General features: G+C 45.4%; 3 protein-coding genes across 3 annotated transcripts; 2 read left to right on the top strand and 1 right to left on the bottom strand.

Moving 5' to 3' along the window:
- The first annotated feature begins 5,915 nt into the window (after positions 1–5,915).
- On the top strand, positions 5,916–8,642 carry LOC123449693 (poly [ADP-ribose] polymerase tankyrase-2). Its single transcript, XM_045127001.1, has 5 exons — positions 5,916–6,216; positions 7,671–7,762; positions 7,854–7,932; positions 8,021–8,118; positions 8,219–8,642. Exons 1-5 carry the CDS (start codon positions 5,931–5,933, stop codon positions 8,402–8,404), a joined length of 741 nt encoding a protein of 246 aa, XP_044982936.1. The 5' UTR covers positions 5,916–5,930; the 3' UTR covers positions 8,405–8,642.
- Positions 8,643–11,176: 2,534 nt separating this feature from the next.
- LOC123449691 (zinc finger CCCH domain-containing protein 17-like) lies at positions 11,177–13,022 on the top strand. Its single transcript, XM_045126999.1, has one exon. The coding sequence runs from the start codon at positions 11,500–11,502 to the stop codon at positions 12,841–12,843; it is 1,344 nt and encodes a 447-aa protein (XP_044982934.1). The 5' UTR covers positions 11,177–11,499; the 3' UTR covers positions 12,844–13,022.
- On the bottom strand, positions 12,993–15,855 carry LOC123449692 (mitochondrial import inner membrane translocase subunit TIM22-3-like). The gene is made up of 5 exons (XM_045127000.1): positions 15,512–15,855; positions 15,041–15,105; positions 14,868–14,940; positions 14,729–14,782; positions 12,993–13,503 (listed from the first exon to the last, which is right to left on the bottom strand). Exons 1-5 carry the CDS (start codon positions 15,666–15,668, stop codon positions 13,274–13,276), a joined length of 579 nt encoding a protein of 192 aa, XP_044982935.1. The 5' UTR covers positions 15,669–15,855; the 3' UTR covers positions 12,993–13,273.
- Between the last annotated feature and the right edge of the window lie 4,792 nt (positions 15,856–20,647).

Here is a 20,647-nt window from a genome sequence, read left to right as displayed (position 1 = left end):
GTTTGGTAAGATGGGATACGACCGTCTCAGACTCATAACCGTGGAAAGGATCAGATTTGACTAGAGAGATTATCTCAGGGTCGACAGAGAATTCATAATCCTTATCGATGATAAGGATAGGTGAAGTGGCAAACTTCGGGTCGTATTTCATCCTAGCTTTCAGAGATTTTTCCTTCCACTTGAGAAGTAATTTCTCAGCGTCATATGCATCCTTACACGCAAGAAAATCCTTAGCTATCTCTCCCTCCATAACGTAACCCTCAGGTATATTAGGTAATTCATATCTAGGAGAGCTAGATCTAACAGGAGCAAAAGCAGGTTCTATCTCAATAGTATCGGCAGTTTCAAAAGCATCACGAGCATTGGCAATAACTCTAGCAATATGAGCATCAAGGAATACCCCTAGTGGCATATCAGGCAAAGTAGTATCTCTAGCAGTATCAAGCATAGCATCATCAGGCAAAATAGCATCTCTAGCATCATCATGCAAAGCAGTATCAAGCATAGCATCATCAGGCATAGCATCTCTAGCAGTCTCAGGCATAACATCTCTAGCAGTATCAGCCATAGTAGCATCATAAGCATCATCAAGCGCATGCGACATATCAAGATTTCTAGCAGGAGGTGGTGTTGCAAACTTACTCATGACTGAAGGTGAATCAAGTGCAGAGCTAGATGGCAGTTCCTTACCTCCCCTCGTAGTTGAGGGCAAAACTTTGGTTTTTGGATCTTTGAGATTCTTCATAGTGATTAGCAGATATAAATCCCAAGTGACTCAAAGAATATAGCAATCCCTTCCCCGACAACGGCGCCAGAAAAATGCTGCTAGCAGTCCCCGGGAACGGCACTAGACAAATGTTGTTGACGTCCAACTCCTGACTTGATGCCTCCACGGCAACGGAGCCAGAAAAGAACTGCTCTGAGTTGCTCAACAATTAGCAATTGTCTTGCAATGGCCCATCAGCGCGTGGGTTCGCGACAGTTTTCAAGGGTAGAGTATTCAACCCAAATTTGTTGGTTCGCCCAACGGGAAGTGAAAGAATATTCTCAAGTATTAGCAGCTGAATGTGTCAAATTCAACCACACCTGAAAGATTAGTGTCTGCAAGCAAAGTATCAGTAGCAACGTAGTATGATAGCAACGGTGCCAGAAACGATCTGTTGACGGCAGACTATTCCTAACTTTGTATCAATGGCGCCAGAAGTTGCCCGTGGACGGGAAATATTCTTTCCCGGCAACGGTGCGAGAAAAAGTATTGTAGCAGGTAGTAGCAGTGTAACGAGTAACAACAGTGGCAAGGAACAACAGTAGTGACAGTAGTAGCAAGTAGCAACAGTAGCAAGTAACAGCAGTAGCAAGTAGCAGCAGAGCAAAGCAAGTTACAGCAGCAGCAACAGTAGTAACAGCAGCAGAGCAAAACAAATAACAGCAACAGTGGGACAAACTCGTAGGCAGTGGGTCGGTGATTTGTTTGGATGACATTCATCATGCAACAATTATAACATGGAGAGATATGTGGCTAGCTCCCGTTCGTCAATGTGATGTAGGCATGCATTCCGTGTGTCGTCATACGTGCTTAGGGAAAAGAACTTGCATGACATCTATTGTCCATCCCTCCCGTGGCAGCGGGGTCCAAAAGGATACTACGGGATATTAAGGTTCTCCTTTTAATAAAGAACCGGAACAACGCATTAGCACTTGGTGAACACATGAACTCCTCAAACTATGGTAATCACCGGGAGTGGTTCCGGTTATTGTCACTCCGGGGTTGCCGGATCATAACACATAGTAGGTAACTACAACTTGCAAGATCGGATCTAAAACGCACATATGTTGGTGACAACATAATAATTTCAGATCTGAAATCATGGCACTCGGGCCCTAGTGACAAGCATTAAGCATGGCAAAGTAGTAGCAACATCAATCTCAAAACATAGTGGATACTAGGGATCAATCCCCGTCAAAACTAACTCGATTACATGATAGATCTCATCCTACTCATCACCGCCCAACGAGCCTACAAATAGATTACTCACGAACGATGAAGAGCTTCATGGAATTGAAGAGGGAAGAAGGTTGATGATGACGATGGCGACGATTTCCCCTCGCCGGAGCCCAAAACGGACTCCAGATCTGCCCTCCACATGAAGAACACGATGTGGCGGCGCCTCCATATCGCAAACGCGATGTAATCTTCTCTCTTGATTTTTTCTCGGACGAAAGTGAATTTATAGAGGTGAGTTTGGGGGCGGCAGAGCCACGTGGGCCCCACAAGCTTGGTAGCCGCCCCCAGGGGGGGCGGCGGCTACAAGGCTTGTGGCCCACTGGACCATCCCCTCAGGTGGATCTTTGCGCAGGTATTTTTCATATTTTCCAGAAATATTCTCCGTAAATTTCCAGGACGTTCCGAGAACTTTCATTTCTGCGCAAAAACAACACCATGGCAATTATGCTCAAAACAGCGTCAGTCCGGGTTAGTTCCATTCAAATCATGCAAATTAGAGTCCAAAACAAGGGCAAAAGAGTTTGCAAAAGTAGATACGATGGAGATGTATCACGGGCCTCATCGTCAAGCGGATGTGGCGGGCGTGCTCGGATGCTGCATATCCGCCCTGTATTTGTGCTGGATATGAGGGGTGCCGGTCAGCCCGGGCTTTAAGTCACATTTGAGGGGCTCGAGTGCGTGGACTTTTCGTGACCGGGGGGCCTCGCGGGCGTTTGATGCGGATATAAGGAGTCCGGTCTTTTTGTGAGAAAATATAAACATCTCGGTGTTTTTAACAAAAAATCAGGTCTCGCGACTGTCCACACCTTCAGGCCATTGACATTGGGTCCCACATCATGTTGGTGCGCCTTGTCAGTATGTTGTGCGTATACAAAACATGATTTGCACCGTAGATGCACGCCCAAGCCAAGTTTTGGCACCAGTACAATGTATGCCGTAAGTTTTAGCATCAAACTGATTTTTCTTGTCAAGTTCACGCACATGTGGTGTAATTGACTCTTCCTAAGAGCATTTCCATTGAAAGATGTAAATTTAAAGATGTAAAAGTAGGTGTTGTATAAATTATATCACCAAAAAGTGGTTTTTACATCTCCAAAAAACAGTGAACTCCAACAGATGATGCAAAACGGAGATGTAAAAGTGCAACTCCAATAGATGGTGTAAACTGGACATGCAAAACCGTCCGACCGCCGCGCGGCTGCAGTGTGGCTTCATCATCGAGACTACAATTGCACATACACACAACCAACTACACATTCTATTGGAATTGATAATTGAAACAACAAAGAAATGCGCATGTTTTTTTACCTTTGCGATATACCATCGAACACGTTGGGCGTGGTAGCCTTTGGCGTGGATGTTGGGGAACGTCGCATGGCAAACAAAAAATTTCCTACGTGCATGAAGACCTATCATGGTGATGTCCATCTACGAGAGGGGATGTGTGATCTACGTACCCTTGTAGACCGTACAGCAGAAGCGTTAGTGAACGCGGTTGATGTAGTGGAACGTCCTCACGTCCCTCGATCCGCCCCGCGAACCGTCCCGCGATCAGTCCCACGATCTAGTGCCGAACGGACGGCACCTCCGCGTTCAGCACACGTACAGCTCGATGATGATCTCGGCCTTCTTGATCCAGCAAGAGAGACGGAGAGGTAGAAGAGTTCTCCGGCAGCGTGACGGCGCTCCGGAGGTTGGTGATGATCTTGTCTCAGCAGGGCTCCGCCCGAGCTCCGCAAAAACGCGATCTAGAGGAAAAACCGTGGAGGTATGTGGTCGGGCTGCCGTGGAAAAGTCATCTCAAATCAGCCCTAAAACCTCCGTATATATAGGTGGGAGAGGGGGAGCCTTGCCTTGGGGCTCAAGGAGCCCCAAGGGGGTCGGCCGAGCCAAGGGGGGAAGGTCTCCCCCCCTAAACCGAGTCCTACTTGGTTTGGTGGGTGGAGTCCTTCTTTCCTTTCCCACCTCCTCCTTTTTTTTCTCTTTGATTTTCTTCCTATGGCGCATAGGGCCTTCTTGGGCTGTCCCACCAGCCCACTAAGGGCTGGTGTGCCACCCCCAAGGCCTATGGGCTTCCCCGGGGTGGGTTGCCCCCCCCCCCCCGGTGAACTCCCGGAACCCATTCGTCATTCCCGGTACATTCCCGGTAAATCCGAAAACCTTCCGGTAATCAAATGAGGTCATCCTATATATCAATCTTCGTTTCCGGACCATTCCGGAAACCCTCGTGACGTCCGTGATCTCATCTGGAACTCCGAAAAACATTCGGTAACCAACCATATAACTCAATTACGCATAAAACAACGTCGGACCTTAAGTGTGCAGACCCTGCGGGTTCGAGAACTATGTAGACATGACCCGAGAGACTCCTCGGTCAATATCCAACAGCGGGACCTGGATGCCCATATTGGATCCTACATATTCTACGAAGATCTTATCGTTTGAACCTCAGTGCCAAGGATTCATACAATCCCGTATGTCATTCCCTTTGTCCTTCGGTATGTTACTTGCCCGAGATTCGATCGTCAGTATCCGCATACCTATTTCAATCTCGTTTACCGGCAAGTCTCTTTACTCGTTCCCTAATACAAGATCCCGCAACTTACACTAAGTCACATTGCTTGCAAGGCTTGTGTGTGATGTTGTATTACCGAGTGGGCCCCGAGATACCTCTCCGTCACACGGAGTGACAAATCCCAGTCTTGATCCATACTAACTCAACGAACACCTTCGGAGATACCTGTAGAGCATCTTTATAGTCACCCAGTTACGTTGCGACGTTTGATACACACAAAGTATTCCTCCGGTGTTAGTGAGTTATATGATCTCATGGTCATAGGAACAAATACTTGACACGCAGAAAACAGTAGCAACAAAATGACACGATCAACATGCTACGTCTATTAGTTTGGGTCTAGTCCATCACGTGATTCTCCTAATGACGTGATCCAGTTATCAAGCAACAACACCTTGTTCATAATCAGAAGACACTGACTATCTTTGATCAACTGGCTAGCCAACTAGAGGCTTGCTAGGGACAGTGTTTTGTCTATGTATCCACACATGTAAATGAGTCTTCATTCAATACAATTATAGCATGGATAATAAACGATTATCTTGATACAGGAATTATAATAATAACTATATTTATCATTGCCTCTAGGGCATAATTCCAACAGTGGACACATCTTCCTCCATGGTCGCCGCCAGCGGTAGAGGAGGTGGATGAGGAGCAACGTCGCCGAATGAGGACGCCATGGTTGCCGACAGCTCAAATCGACCACCCAAATCGTGCTCGGCTTGAACATTTTCATCGGCCGACCTTGGTTCCCCGCCGGGTTGCGGCCCCGCGTCGCCGACCGCTTGACGCCTCCATCGCGAGGCTTGGTGGCCTCTTTCTTCTTTGCGGCCTCCGGAGCAACGGTGATCGGGCGGGGTGGGGTGAATTGGCGCGAAGGCGGCTGCCGCGGTGGCATGGAGGTGAAGGCGGCTCGTTAGGGATAGGCCGCGGCGAGTGTGGGCGAGGGCACCGACGGCGGAGTCGGAGAAGGCGACGGGGTCATTGGCGTCGGCCATGGCAACGGCGGGCGGCATGTGGGAGTCGGGCGGCGGCTGGTCGCACCAAAGCGGAAAGAAATGGCCGTTGACGGCGGACACAATTCTACATCTTCTGAAGTTGGAGATGCAAACTTGGACTGCTCTAAGTGGTATAGTTTACATCTTTAAAAGACAGAGATGTATTTTTTTTACATCTACATTGCATCATTTATTGAAGATGCTCTAAATGTTAGGTTTAGGTTTCTTGGAACCGAATGAGGCCCTGTTCCCCGTATATGATCGTCTTATTACGATCTGGAGCGTTTGTTTCTGATCCGACGTCGCCAGATAAAAGGGCAGACGCCGCCTAGGTAGGTTTTTCGTCCCCATGAGCTCTCGGCACAAGTCTCGACCGCAGCCGCCGTCAGAGCGCAACGCACGCCCGGGAGCCCACCGAAGCCCAGTCGCGCGGAGACCCAAACCCAGCGAGCCCTCGCCGCAGATGGCAGTCCCCGGCGGCCGCAACGGCCTCGTCGAGGACGACGACGTCGCCGACCAGGCCGGCGCCTTCGTCGCCCCCTCCGACGACGAGGAGGCGCCGCTGCCTCCCCACCTCCAAGCCATCTCCAACGCCGCCCAGGTGGGCAACGTCAACGCCCTCCGCGCCGCGCTCGGTATCGGCCTAATTCCGCCCCCCTGAATCTCGATTATACTTTTCTTAAGGTTCTAGGAGGTTATTTGATTTGAGTAGAGTACGCGTACTGTATCGATTCGTGTATGTTCTTGTCTGTGCAGCGCGCTTGTATGTTTGTTCTTTCGTCAAGGTTTATAGCGATTCGCCAGCCAGGCCGCAGCTTTTCATGACGTGCCCGTGAAAATTGCAGCTGTTTCAGCGTATAGTTTAGTGGTACTGCCTGAACCTATGGCCTTGTTAGCGGATCAGGTTATATTTTCTACCTGATTTTTTCTAGTGCAAGGCCTGTGTTGGATGATTGTTATGTATCGGTTTGGGTCGCATTTGCACACGGCCACTTTGTGTTTACATCAGCTCATTGACACAGGAGCAAAGTTGTCACATAGTGCAGTAGCACTAGAATGCATTTTTGGGTGTGGAAGCGCCACATGTATGCATGATAAGCTCTAAATTTTGTTGCTGAAAATCTAGGACATCTCTTGTGTGAGAAGTGTGGCAATGGCATCTCGAACTGTTGCAGTTGATTTAGAGCCATTGTGATGATGCTGCATTTTCTATTTTATTTTTGCGGGAGAGGGATTATACTGTATTGTGCCAAGGAAGCAACAAGATGTTAGTTGCAGTAAAACGTTTGTTTAGAAACAGAATTTGCTGTATGGCTCTCGAGATGAGATTTGGTTTTCTGAAATGAACACAAAGCATAAGCATTTTTGGAAAGCCTATATCTAACTCAACATTTATTTCCTTGCATATCCTAGGGATAACTCTAAGTTTGGGAATATCTTATATTTTTTATTTAAACTGCATGCTTTGCTTGGTTGGTTGGCATGTCATGTTCCTTCTCCATGAATGTAATCAACCTTCAACGAATAGCTGTCATCTTGAGAGCACCGTTTTGTGCTGGTTTTTATGGTTAACTTGTTTCCTTGAAAACCTGTAACGATGTAATATCTATTGCTTAAGAACATTTATTCGTAGAAAAATACGTCTATGTTTGATTGTCTTGTACCATACATAATAAATAATTCAGCACTTCACTCTGAAACTGAAAAAAGGGAGATGCTATTGCTGTGGTATAGCATGGTACAGGGGTTGGATGCATGTCATGGTTACTCTTCTTGTTCTTTCTTCAAGCTTCTCTAAGTGATGATCGCCATAAGATCTTACCCTTGCAGTGTTACAATCCTATAATGATCACATATACCTGAGATCTGTATGGTGATTGTCAAACCATCGTGTGTTGGGTCATACTGCTGCATCTGTTCAAAGTTTTGTTGCATTGTTATTTTATCTTGATGTTTATTTTCTTTGTCAGTATCACCTGTTTTTAATGCTGGTTTTTTGTCAATAAAGTGTAAATCTGGAAACAGAAAAGCATGCCTTGCATATGTTCATGGAGCTCTTACTTAAGAGCCTGTTGTTATGTTTACGCAGATAACTATGGTGGCAGCATTGATGATCCAGTTGAAGATGGTGATACTGTGCTTCACCTGGCATGCTTATATGGCCATCTACCTTGTGTGCAGGTTTACATTGCTATCTTGCATATTTTTCTCCACCTTTTTATACATTTTTTCTCCGCTTAATGGTTGTATGTAACCATGTTCATCTTGTCAGCTACTGCTGGAACGTGGAGCAAGCTTAGAGTGCAAAGATGAAGAAGGCGCAATTCCTCTCCATGATGCTTGTGCTGGAGGTATGCATTCTCTTACTTGCAGTGAGCTTATTTCCTCCTTTTTTTGCACTCAATGTGTTTAGTTTACTTACTGACACTCTTTGTACAGGCTTCACTGAGATAGTTCAGTACATTCTCAGTTTTGCTGCAAATGCTGAGGGTTGTGCAACGCGAATGCTCAACACCGTTGATGCTGAAGGCGATACTGTAAACCCTCTTGACCACTCAATCATATGCCAACTGTGTTGATTTTACAGCTAATGTGCTATCGGCGTGGTCAATAACCTTATGTCTTTGCTTCACGCAGCCACTCCACCATGCTGCCAGAGGGGAACACATGGACACCGTCAAGCTTCTGCTCGAGGCTGGTGCATGTCCCAAGAAGGAGAACACCTACGGGCAGGCAGCCGCAGAGATGGCCGATCAAGATACCGAAGTCCGGGCCCTGTTAACCGCCAAGCAAGTCGAGGCCAGCATACATATGGCGAACTGATGGATCTGTCGGAGGGAACCCTTGGTTGAAATCGCTCAAATGATGAGTGGGCAGTAAAATGAGTGGTAGTATTGAACTAATAGTATCTTCATACACAGCTTGCCTACTATGAGAATTGCATTTCTGTTGTCACCAGAACTATGGAGTTATGTGTAAAGAGGAGGACATGGTGTTTCTCCACTTGCTCTTTGTATCTGTATTTTTGGCGTTATATCAAAGCCACAATCAGTTGAGCTCTCATGCCCTGCCTTTCCAGCATGATTATTGATTACTCTCACCCTTGAGAATTTTGAAGAAGGAAATATTTCGTCCATGACAACCGGAGACTGAATTGCTCAAGTTACTCAGTGCATGTGAATTTTGAAGGAGGCTTGAATGTTCAGCAATTATAGATGACAGTTAGTAGAGCTCATCGGTTTGTGTCATTGATCTATGCAAATTTTACATTGGAAAGAGCAGTGATCCCTTTTTTCTCTTTGATATACTTTGGTTCAATGTTTTCCATGTCTAGATATTGTTGAAACTTTGTTTGAATATTAATTTATGTTGAAATCTTGCTAGAATTGTGTGTAAAATGCATTTGTCGTTGTTTCACGGTTGTGGATGCATTCGCACGATATCAGGAATGAGGTAACTAAACTGAACTCCCATACAACCAAACAAACTCTCAGCTTAGCTTGTCTTAGACTTAACAAAATACACATGTTACTGGTGTATGTTACTACCTATATAGTATGGAGTAACATATGTATGGTGTCACGCAACGCTTTTTTATTAGGTTATAGATTTATCTTGTCTTGGTATGTGTGATGTTACCTATAATATGAGTAAGTAGCCATTTTACTCAATTTGTCTCTCTCTTCATTAATTAATTATCTGTCACATTATCTTTTTTCTTAGAAATCATCTATGTTAGGCTGGTAGTAATGGAAGTATCATAGGTAGTATCATGTGTGTCAACTAAGCGACTTTGATGAGGTGTCATAGAATTAAATGAAGAAAAAAAGGATTGAATATCATATCATGATACCGTATCATATTAAATGATGTGCTACTACAAGTCATGCACAATGTTAAGAATATTACTTATCTTTAACGTCTTGATCAGTTAGGGATTATAGATTAATCGAAAATCAGTCGATTAGTCAACTCAACTTTATCGGTTGTTTATTAATCGGTCGGTTGCCGGCTATCAATCTATCATTTTTTGCAAATCCGGAGTTTTCGAACTGGGCTTCCCCCTTTCCATTATAACGCATAACGAAAATACAAAGTTTTTCTCCGAACCAAAGCAAGGATTGGGGAAAGGGAGAGAAGCGAGTTTGGGGCAATACCAGGAACCAACCGTCTGCGCGTGTCATCAGAAACACAGACTATGGGGCAAAAACCTAGGTATCACCCAAACCCGCCCATAACAAGAAAAGTGCTATCGCCCAAACTCATCGTCTGCGCCCGTAATCAGGAACACAGACAATGGGCCAAATCCGGAGTTTTCAACACTAAAATATGCTATATCCAACATAAAAAATATTGGATAGAAACAAAAACATATTACATAGCAAAGTCCACAAAACACAAATAAATATAGTTTTTGCAAAAATAGTTCAAGGAATCGGCCCGATTTATCGGTAGATTCCCGATAAATCGCTTGTCAGAGCGATAAATCGGCCCAAAAGATTAACAATGAAGATAAGAAATAATCTTATCAGTCATCCACGAAGAACGATAAATCGAACGATAAATCATTGAATCGAACGATTTTTTGAAAAAATGGTCATGGGTGATAATAAATAAATTATCTTATAATACTAACATATAATATATTGTGTATTATGTATATAGTATCATATACATGATACTGATATATGATATTCCCCATTAAAATCAGTTTTATTCTTTATGTTTTTTTTTCCATTATTATGAATAGTCATAATAGATGAAAGCTATCATGCCAAAATTTATGTACTCGACATGTCCATAATCAGCATGTCTCGATGAAGAACAAGGGTGAAAAGGCTACCAAACTCACCTCGGGTCCACTGGGCGTGGACTCTATTGTGAAAAATCCCTAGATTACACCATGGCATAAGGATGAGACCATGATTTCTGTCTTGTCTACGAAGATACGTATAGGCTAGGCCAGTGCTCTGCGTCGACGCGCCGGCCGAAAGTTTTTCTGTCTTGTCTACGAAGATACGTATAGGCTAGGCCAGTGCTCTGCGCCGATGCGCCGGCCGAAACTTTCGGCCGGCCGCGTGCTGGCCGCACGATCCGCCAACCGCAGCGCGTCCGCACCGTTAGATCTCCATGCAATATTTTTTCTCCGATGCAACAAAATTTCGACTTGATGCAACAATTTTTGTCAACGGTTGCAACAAAAAAAATTATAGCAAAAAAACATGTACGTTATCGTAGCAAAAAAACGAAGCTGATGGTGCGTGATAACAAAAGTCAAACGTCGGTTGTAGCAAATATCTACGTGAACGTGTATGCAACATTTTTAGTGAACGGTTGCAGCAAGAAATGATGCCGGTTGTAGCAAAAATAAAAAACACCGACTGTAACGAAATATCCGAAGAACCGGAGTTGCAACCAAACGTATATGCGGTTTTTTTACCGGACAAATATAGCAAAAAAAAAACAATTATATGAAATATGACGCTGGTTCCAACAAATTTAGACAAAAAAGTTGCGTGCCTAATCAGCGGGTCGGCCGGGTCGCGTGCTGCCGGCCGGCGCACCGGCCAGAAACATTTCCTATATATACATATATAATAGTTATTATGTTTTGATAGGGTATGATATGATATCCGTCTTAAAATTAAATACGAAGAAAACGAATGCACATTAATTGTAATATAATAACATTTTTTCTTTGTAATTTCACGGTGTAATCAAGGGAATTTTCATCACAAAAGCGCTGACGCGCTGCCGTGTGCACTTTGCATACTGGAGTCGGTAAGTAGTCGTACTACTGGCACGAACCGGAGCCGGGCTCGGACCAGTTGTCGATCTACTCCTATATATAACTGGACGCGCACCCACCAGCGAACGCGGTGTGTTCCCCTCCTCCCATTCGATCGCCAGCTCCCTCAATGGCGGCCGTGCAGCGCCGCCAGCCCCTCCCGCCCGCATCGCATAAGCTGCGACGTGGTGAACCTGCGTGTTCCGGCACCGCTCCCCCGCCGGTCTGCCGCTACTGGAAGTCCGGCCACTGCGTCCGGAAACCCTGCCGGTTCCTCCACGCCGATCCGGCGCAGGCGCCGCCGCCGTCGGTTGTCGTCGCCAAGAAGCGCAGCAACACCTGGGTCAACACTTCCTCCAAAATCGCCAAGCCCAGCGCCGCAACAGATGGAGGAGAGGCCGCGGTTCCTCCGGTGCCGCCGACGACGACCAAACCCAGCCCCGCAACCAATGTCGTCGGGGCTGCGGTTCCTCCGGTGCCACCGACGAAGCCGGATCAGCCGCCCGTGCGCGTCCAGGAACAACCGGTCGGCGGCGTGTGGTGCGTCGGGGACGGCATCCGCGGCGTCGCGCGGCTCGAGGGCCACTCCAAGGCGGTCACCGGCGTCGCGGTGCCCGAAGGGTCCGGCAAGCTCTTCTCCGGCAGCCTGGACGGCACGGTGCGCGCCTGGGACTGCGCTACCGGGCAGTGCGTCCGCGTCGCGCCGGTGCAGGAAGGGGAGGTGGGCCGCCTGATCGCCATGGGCCCGTGGGTGCTCCTCGGCGTCCGCGGCGCCGTCAGGGCGCTCCACGCGGGGAGCGGCAATGAGCTGAGGCTGAGGCTGCCCGCCGCCGCCGCGCAGGTCACCGCTCTCCTGGCAGAGGACGACGAGCGCCTATTCGCTGGCGCGGAGGACGGCGCCATCTACATGTGGAGGCTGGACCGAGAACGCCAGCGCTTCGACGAGGTCGCCGCGCTCGCAGGCCACGGCGGGCACGCCGTCGCGTCGCTGGCCCAGGGGAAGGGCGCGCTCTACTCCGGCGCGGCGGACGGCGGCATCAGGGTCTGGGACCTCGAGACACGCCGGTGCGTCTGCAGCTTTGCCGGCCACGCGTCCATAGTCACCGCGCTGCTGTGCTGGGACCGGTTCCTGCTCTCCTCATCCGTCGACGGCACCGTGAAGGCCTGGAGGTCCAAGCCGGACCATGGTGACGTCGATCCCGAGCTGGAGGTGCACTACACCCACAGAGAAGAAGGCGAGCGAGTGGTCGCCATGGACGGGACGCACGACGCCGGCAAGAAGCCCGTCCTGCTGGTCTCGCGCGGCGACGGCGTCGTCCGTGTGTACGACCTCCCGTCGTTCAAGCCCAGAGGACAGATTCGCTGCAACGGCGAGGTCACGGCAATGTCGCTCAGGACCCCCGGCGTAGCCTTCACCGGGGACGCGTCCGGCGAGGTCAGAGTTGTGAAGTGGACGCCGGCAGCTGCATCCTGAATTTTTTGTTATGTGTTCTGCAATAGACCACTGGCAGTTTCAATTGTAGGCCAGTGAGTTTGTAATACAGAGCAATCAGTAGGATACTAGTGCAATGTAAAGATACCAGTGGCAATGCTTATAGTATTATACAGTATGGATCAGAGATATTTAGAATCTGAAGAACTGCCGTCACTTCATTCTTACTTGCCACAAACCATATCTCAGATGTTAACAGGAGTACAAAATGCGAAGGCCACGCCAGAAATTTCAGGTTTTTTATCTTCTGCCATCTCAAAAGAGCACATGCTGCAGAAGGCAGAAACAAAAAACTGGCAAGGAAACAAATCTACGCTCTTGACAAGTCGAGAAACAAATCTACATTCGCGAAGGAAGTCTGGTGCTAAGGTTTTTGCTGATCATCTCTCTCTTTCCCTCCCTGTGATGTTGTCTAGTGCTTGGGCTTGACTAAGGTCTTGCAGCATGAAGCTAGAGCATCTGATGCGTCAAGAATTGGCGGAAGCGTGAAAGGGGGGAGAACGCCACCTTTCCCGTGCGCAAAGGTCAGAGCATTCCCGCCGAGGGTGTGAGCCATTGCAGCCTGCTGCTTGTTCAGCCCCTCCATTATGCAAGAGAACGCTGCGAAAGTGGCGCAGCTTTGAAGCAATGCTTGAGGTGTTCCTGGATTAAGAGAACCAACCTCATGAGAAAATGAGGTAACCAAAGCCCCAATAGTTCAGAAATAAACTGTCGTTGGTATTAATAATGGATTCTAAAGAGAAGCTTGGGCGCACATGCACAAATAATCTCCACAAACAACAATCAAATCTTGAAACATCATTCCACTGTCAGCTATAGATTCATCCCTCCTTAGACACTTGAATACAGGAAAATGCAATGCAGGCACAACATACGTGCCGGTAAAGCGATATAGCAGTGCAGTTTGAGCTAACAAGAGATTCATGCATAACAACGTGTCCAGCTAGCATTAATATTACTACTGACCTTTTTCAGGTAATGTATTACACATGAGCACTAACTGAAACTGAACATTCCAGTGAATTGTTCTCAATAAAATGTGCAAGTCAGCACCACAGATGCATGAGTGATTCAGTGTCTACATAACGTGTTAGATATGAATATAGCTCAATTGTTTTTCCAAGTGCCATCTACTCCCTCTGTCCCATAATATAAGAGCGTTTTTTTTTACACTAGTGTAGTGTCAAAAACGCTCTTATATTATAGGACAGAAGGAGTATCAGTTAACTGGACCCTGTCCAGTCTTATCCAGTGTGTGCAAGACTCCAATAACAAGCAAAACACGCACTTATGTATCTCCTGACTAAGAACATGGTATCTCGATTTTGTTGAACTTTTAGACATGAACTGAACCTCTTGGAAACCAGCTTTGATAAAATACAACAATTACAGGCATTATAGACAAAGTTCAGTTTACATTCGCACCCGATCTCTCTAAACAAGTATCACTTGACATCCAATTCAAGAACTACAAGCACACCAAACATTTGACTTACACCTGATGGACTACCAACATGCCACACAGTTTACTACCAAATGCAAATTATTGTCCTAAACTCCTAATCATAAAGGTTTAGGAAGTGAGTGTCTTTTACGGAATGTGAACCAATAATTTATACGTATATAGCAATTTAGGGTAGCTAGATTTTTAGAAAAATAACCGTCAAGCGGTCAAGTAGACAGAGCACCAAATATGCTGTACACTATAAACAAAAACAAGTTTGCCACTTGCAAGCACTAAATAAAAGGATAATGATATCCAATATCATACACCATCTGTTTTCATATTAGGTACAGTAACCAGACAATACCATTGTCAAGCACATTAGTGAGCTGTGAAAGTAACATTAGTTCAACATAAATGTACCTGGAAAGCTCAAGGCAAGGCCAGTGCAGCAGCCAGCAATGCCAGAATTGACAACTGTTAAAGGAACATGTTAGTCAAGTAGTATATATTCAACCATCGAGATTCCAATACACAAATAGAAAGATAAAAAAACACTTACGATCATCTTTTTGGCGTATCTTTCTCAACAAGCACACAATAAAACTCTGGACGCCGGAGAGAACTGCAAAAGTCTAATTCAAGAAATTTCCATCATGAGCATTCTGTCTGGAAAAGGATACCACATTTTCAACTTGAGAGAATATATCCCCACAGGCATCATGAACAACAAACCTTGGCAGCAGAGCCTGCATTGGTGAGTGAGCCCTTGAAGCCCTTCTTAGTGATCAAACCTTGCCCTGAAAAAAGAACCGAGTGAGCCACATAAGGATTTTATGGGAGGGAAATATCTAGGGTTCACAGGTACTGTAAGTTAGTGAAACCATATAAGCATCGAACATTCAGACTAGCAGAAACCATAAAAACATTCAGGCCACCAAACTAAGGATATTGCATGCAATGTGCAATTATCAGCAAAGCAATATATATCTGGCAAGACTGTACAAGCTTTCTAGAAATTTCCGTACGCTTGGATTCGGGTGAGAACTGCACCCATCAGGGCATCACTATCTGTCTATCTGCCCTAATACGAGCTGACTCCGAAAATAGAAAAAATTGGGGACAGCAACATCAGAGAGATAATGAATGCAGAGACGCGAAATAGAGTTATCTGGGAGAAGAAAAGGGAGGGGTTGGGGATAATACCGTATCCAACGATGCCTCCAACGAAGGCGCCAGCGCCGAAGTCCCCGGCAGACCGCAGGAGGCAGACGACTGGGGCGGCGTATAGAGGCGACGGAGGCACGCCTCCCTCGGCTCCGAGTCCGTCGCCGTCCGACCCGTTCTCGCGCTTTGAAGACATCTCCTCGAACGAACTCGCAGGCGGGGGTGGGGAAGGGGCGGTGGACGGGAGGGTCGCCGGCGAGGCGGTGGGCGGTGGCTGAGGATGAAGCGGCAGCGGTGGGGGGACGAGGTAAGGGAGGACGAGGGTGGGCTTTGGAGGACGATGCGGTGGGCGTGGGCCGTGGGTAGTAATCTGGACTTCTGTTGGACGCAGGGCGGGCCGCGGGAGTACTCTACGTGGCCATATGTCAGGCCGGGCCTAATAAAGCCCGTCATAGAAAACCTAAGCACGGCCCTAAAATTCGGGCCCAAGCTGGCCCGCCATTGGAAAACCCTGTCGGGCCTTGGGCTGGGCCTCTTCCTTAAATTGCAAATATGTTAAGCCCGGGCTCGACCCGACCTAGCCTTCGAACTCAAATCTCAGGCCCGATCCCGACCCATGGGCATGGTCGGGACGAGACGGGTTGGGTCGGGCCGTCCGGACCAGGTTTTCCATGGCCAAGTATAACTCTGAGCCTCATCAAGCGCGAAATCACTAATTAAGGAGTTCTACAATAATCTATATCTCAGTGGGGATTCACAGGGTTGATGAGGTGCTCCAGCATGTCCCGACTAAAGTTATTTAGGATATAAACGCGGTACTACTTGCCCCTTATACACGAGATGAGGTAAAGAATGCTCTTTTCCAAATGTTCCCCACCAAGACCATGGACCCTGAAGAATTCCTTGCACACTTTTAGCAAAGGCATTGGGATATTTGTGGCGATGAGGTAATAAATGCAGTCCTATAGATAGTAAGAGGAGAGGAGAGCGTCGAAAGCATCAATGAAATAGTCATCGTCCTAATCCCACAGGTACTAAATCCATTACTTATGTCACAATTTAGACATATTAGTCTATGTAACGTGCTCTACAAGATAGCTTAGACGGTTGTGGCTAACACACTGAAGATCATATTGGCTGACATTACCTTATGAACAACCTGCTTTCGTGCATGGAAGGCTAATAACACACAGTATTATTTGTGCTTATGAATGTTTGCATTTCATGAAAAGGAGTCAATCAAAGTCTAATAGCTTTTTGTGTCGTGAAATTGGATATGATGAAATCACATGACAGACTAGAATGGCCATATCTCTAGGCTAAGATGGGAAAGCCGGTGTTTGCACCTGAGTGGATTGAAACCGTAATGAGCATGATCTCTTGAGTTACATTTTCGGTTTATTTTAATGGAGAGAGGTTGGAGCAGTTCAAGCCAACCATAGGTATTCGCCAGGGAGATCTTATTTCCACTTACTTGTTTTTAATTCCAGCACAGGGCCTTTCGTGCCTTTTAAAAAGCAGTTCTCAGTCTTAGTCATATAAAGGTGGCTCCAATAGCTCCGGCAGTGAATCATCTTTTATTCGCAGATGACAACGTGATGCTCTTTAAGTCAAGTGTTGAGGGTGCTAATGAGGTTTCAAACCTGCTTAATACTTATCGTGCAACATCTAGACAAAGGATAAATCATGAAAATGCCTCATTTTTTTCCAGCAAAGGGTGTCGTGACACTTTGCGACAAGAGGTAAAGAATACTCTCAATGTTTAAAATGGGTCTATGTGACAAATATTTGGGCGGTCCCAAAATGGTACTTTCAAATATCTCATAGATAGAGTGTGGGAGAAAGTTAAAGGTTGGATGGAAAATTAATGCCTACTTCACGGAATGATGTTTTGCTAAAGTTAGTGGCATAGGATATCCCTGTATACTCAATGGTTTGTTTTTGGTTACCTCGAGTGCTATGCGAGAGTGTGACATCCATCATAAGAAAATTTTGGTGCGGAAGTAAAAGGGACGACGAAAATCATGTTGGATAGCTTGGGATGTGATGACACGACCAAAGAATCTGGGAAGACTAGGCTTTCGTGAATTAGAAATCTTCAACCTTGCACTTCTGTCTCGACAAGCATGGTGGGTTCTGAACAAGACAAGTTATCCAAGTGAGTGAATACTTAAGGCAACATATTTCCCTTCTTGCTCGATCTTGGAAGCTGAGCTAGGACCGCGCCCATCTCAAGTTTGGCATGATATTCTTGACGGAAGAGATATTCTACGACATTGCATTATAAGGAGAATTGGAAACGGTGTTTTGACAAATATTTGGACATAAAACTAGATACCAAGGAGTGTCCTAATGAGGCCGATCACTTCAAGGATCGTCAACCCACCATAGCTAGTTTTGGCTTTGATTGATCACACTTGTGTGAGTTGGCGGGAGGACATGGGAGGGAAATCTTTGTCTCAATGGATGTGAAAGCAATCATCAAGATCCCTATATGCACTAGATTTGTGGAGGATATTTGGGCCTGGCATGAGGATATGAAAGGTATTTTTTCTGTCCGTTCCGCATACAGGATGATAGTTAAGACAAAATTGGGGAGGGGAGCTTGGTTAGAGGAAAGAGAAGATGTCTCAAACTCGACAATATAATCAAAGGGGTGCTCTCTGTCTGGAAGACTCCAATCCCATCCAAACTTCGAGTTTTCACTTAGTGCCTAACACAAAATTCATTACGTGCGATGGATATGTTGCAACACAAAAATATGGCATTGTCACGTGTCTGTCCTTTATGTGGTGCTCCATATAGTTGGCGCCATGCCCTCATAAATTGTTCGACATCATGGAGTGTATGGGAGCTATCCAACGAAGAGTTGGTAGAGCATATAATCTTGACCACGGAAGAATATGCCAAGCTCTTGTTGTTTGCTATGAATGAATTTCTCCGAGCGGATCAATTCATGTTGATGATTGTGACTCTATGGACAATATGGACTGCTAGGAGGAAGGCCATACGTGAGGATATATTTCAAACACAATTTTCTATGGATCGGCTTATCTCCACGATCTTGAGGACATTGATTTTATGACAGCGTCGAGGAATGCACAACATGTGGTAGTAACAGCAAAACCCAATCATTGGTTACCTCCACGAGCGGGTCTTATGAAAATCAACATCGATGCATCGGTGTCGCGGGCGGAAACTTTTGGTGTCGTGGGTGCTATATGAAGAGATGGGACATGGGTTTTCCAAGGAACCCCAATGGTGGTTTTTAAGAACATTAGTGATCCGCAAGTGCTCAAATCCCTCGCCGTTGGAGAATGCCAACCTCTCGTAGAGGACCTATATATTCAGAAGTCTTCACTTGCTTCATATTGTAAAGCGATAGTTGATGTGATCAGGGAAGGTAGTAGTGCCACTTTTGGGGCACTAGTGAGAGAGATAATGGCTAGTGCTAGAGAGTATAGAACCTCAAATGTCGAGGCTCATAATCTCGCAAAGTTTGTTTTATCCCTAGGGTTCGGTCACCATGTGTGGTTGGGCCAGCCCGACGACCTTGTATTCATTCCTGTAAACATTCAGGCACCTTAATAAAGCTTTATGGGATCCTAAAAAAATAATTAAGGAATAATATTGTTTAAAAAAATAAAAAATAATTAATGAGTACTCTTTTCAAAGGTCACTCTTCTCAACCCAGGTTGTGACAAGTGTCATACTACATGCGCGTCAATTGTCGCAGTGCGAGTATTTTTCCCATTTTTCGGAGATTCATTTATTCAAACAGTTTTATCTCTCAACCCGTGTGTACAATATCGAACAGTTTGCACTTTTGGATTCTAGGTCCCATGTTGATAAGTTTTGATGAACTTTTCAACAAGAAATAAGAATGATCACACATCATCACCATGCCATAACCAATATTTGGATGAACAACAAATTAACACCCTTTAACTATTGATATTTTTACTGACCAACAATCGTGTACTCATGCCCTTTCATATTACCACATCAATATCATTACAATTTCTCTTTTTGTGCTACATGTGGTTTTGATTATGCACTCCTTGAATACCTATTATTTTTGGACTAGTCCTATAACCCATGCAAATTACCGTCACTATTTATTAAATCTCAAACAAAATTAAGTGAAGAATGAGAGTGCAATTATTTCTATAAAATCTATACACCACCGTGCTCTAAAAGATATAAGTGAAGTACTAAAGCAACTTCTTAGCTCGGAAGTTATAAGTGAAGCTCAAAGAGTATTCTAATAAATCATAGTGAACATGTGCCTCTCTCAAGTGGGTGTGTACAGTAAACAATTGTTGTGTAAATCTAAAGCAAAAGAAAACTATAATACTCGATGCTCCAAGAAAAACTCAAATCATGTGATGAATAAAAATGTAGCTCCAAGTGACATACCGTTGGATTAAGACAAAAGAGGGGATGCCTTCCGGGGCATCCACAAGCTTAGACGCTTGAGTGTTCCTAGAATTTGACTTGCGATGCCTTGGGCATCCCCAAGCTTAGGCTCTTTGCCGCCCCTTATTCCTTCATTTATTGTGATAACACCCAAAACGTAAAAACTTCAGCACAGAAAACTCAACAGAAAACTTGTGAGGTCCATTAGTAGGATATGCGAACCATAAACATTAGGTATTGTTATAATTTGACTCATATTTTATTATTGCAGAAGGTACTGCTAACTCATCCATGACTTATAACCCCTATATAATCCATAACACCATCAAAACAAGCAAACTGTGCAAGCAAAAATAGAATATGTCTAAAACAGAACAATTTGTAGTGATCAGCAAAGACACCTACTTATATACTCCAAAAATTCTAACAAATTAGGACGACATGAGGAATTTGTATAGCTATACTTTTAAAAGCATTCAGATTAAAAAGACATTCCAGTAAAATCAAAGAAATTCTACATTGTACGTCAAAGTTTCTGCTTTTGCATCGTATCAATTCTACTTATCATTCAAATCATCCCAAAGGCTTACATGGCACAAACACTAATATAAAAATAAAACGCAATCATTACTATAGAAATAATCATGTTATTTCACCCGAAAGTAGAACAACAAAAATAACATAACTATTGGGTTGCCTCCCCACAAGCGTTATCATTTTACGCCCCTAGCTAGGCATAATGCATAGTTTCAAGTG

Source organism: Hordeum vulgare, chromosome 4H (genome assembly GCF_904849725.1).
Source record: "Hordeum vulgare subsp. vulgare chromosome 4H, MorexV3_pseudomolecules_assembly, whole genome shotgun sequence".
Lineage (NCBI taxonomy): Eukaryota > Viridiplantae > Streptophyta > Magnoliopsida > Poales > Poaceae > Hordeum > Hordeum vulgare.
This window is presented reverse-complemented; position numbering and strand designations above follow the sequence as displayed.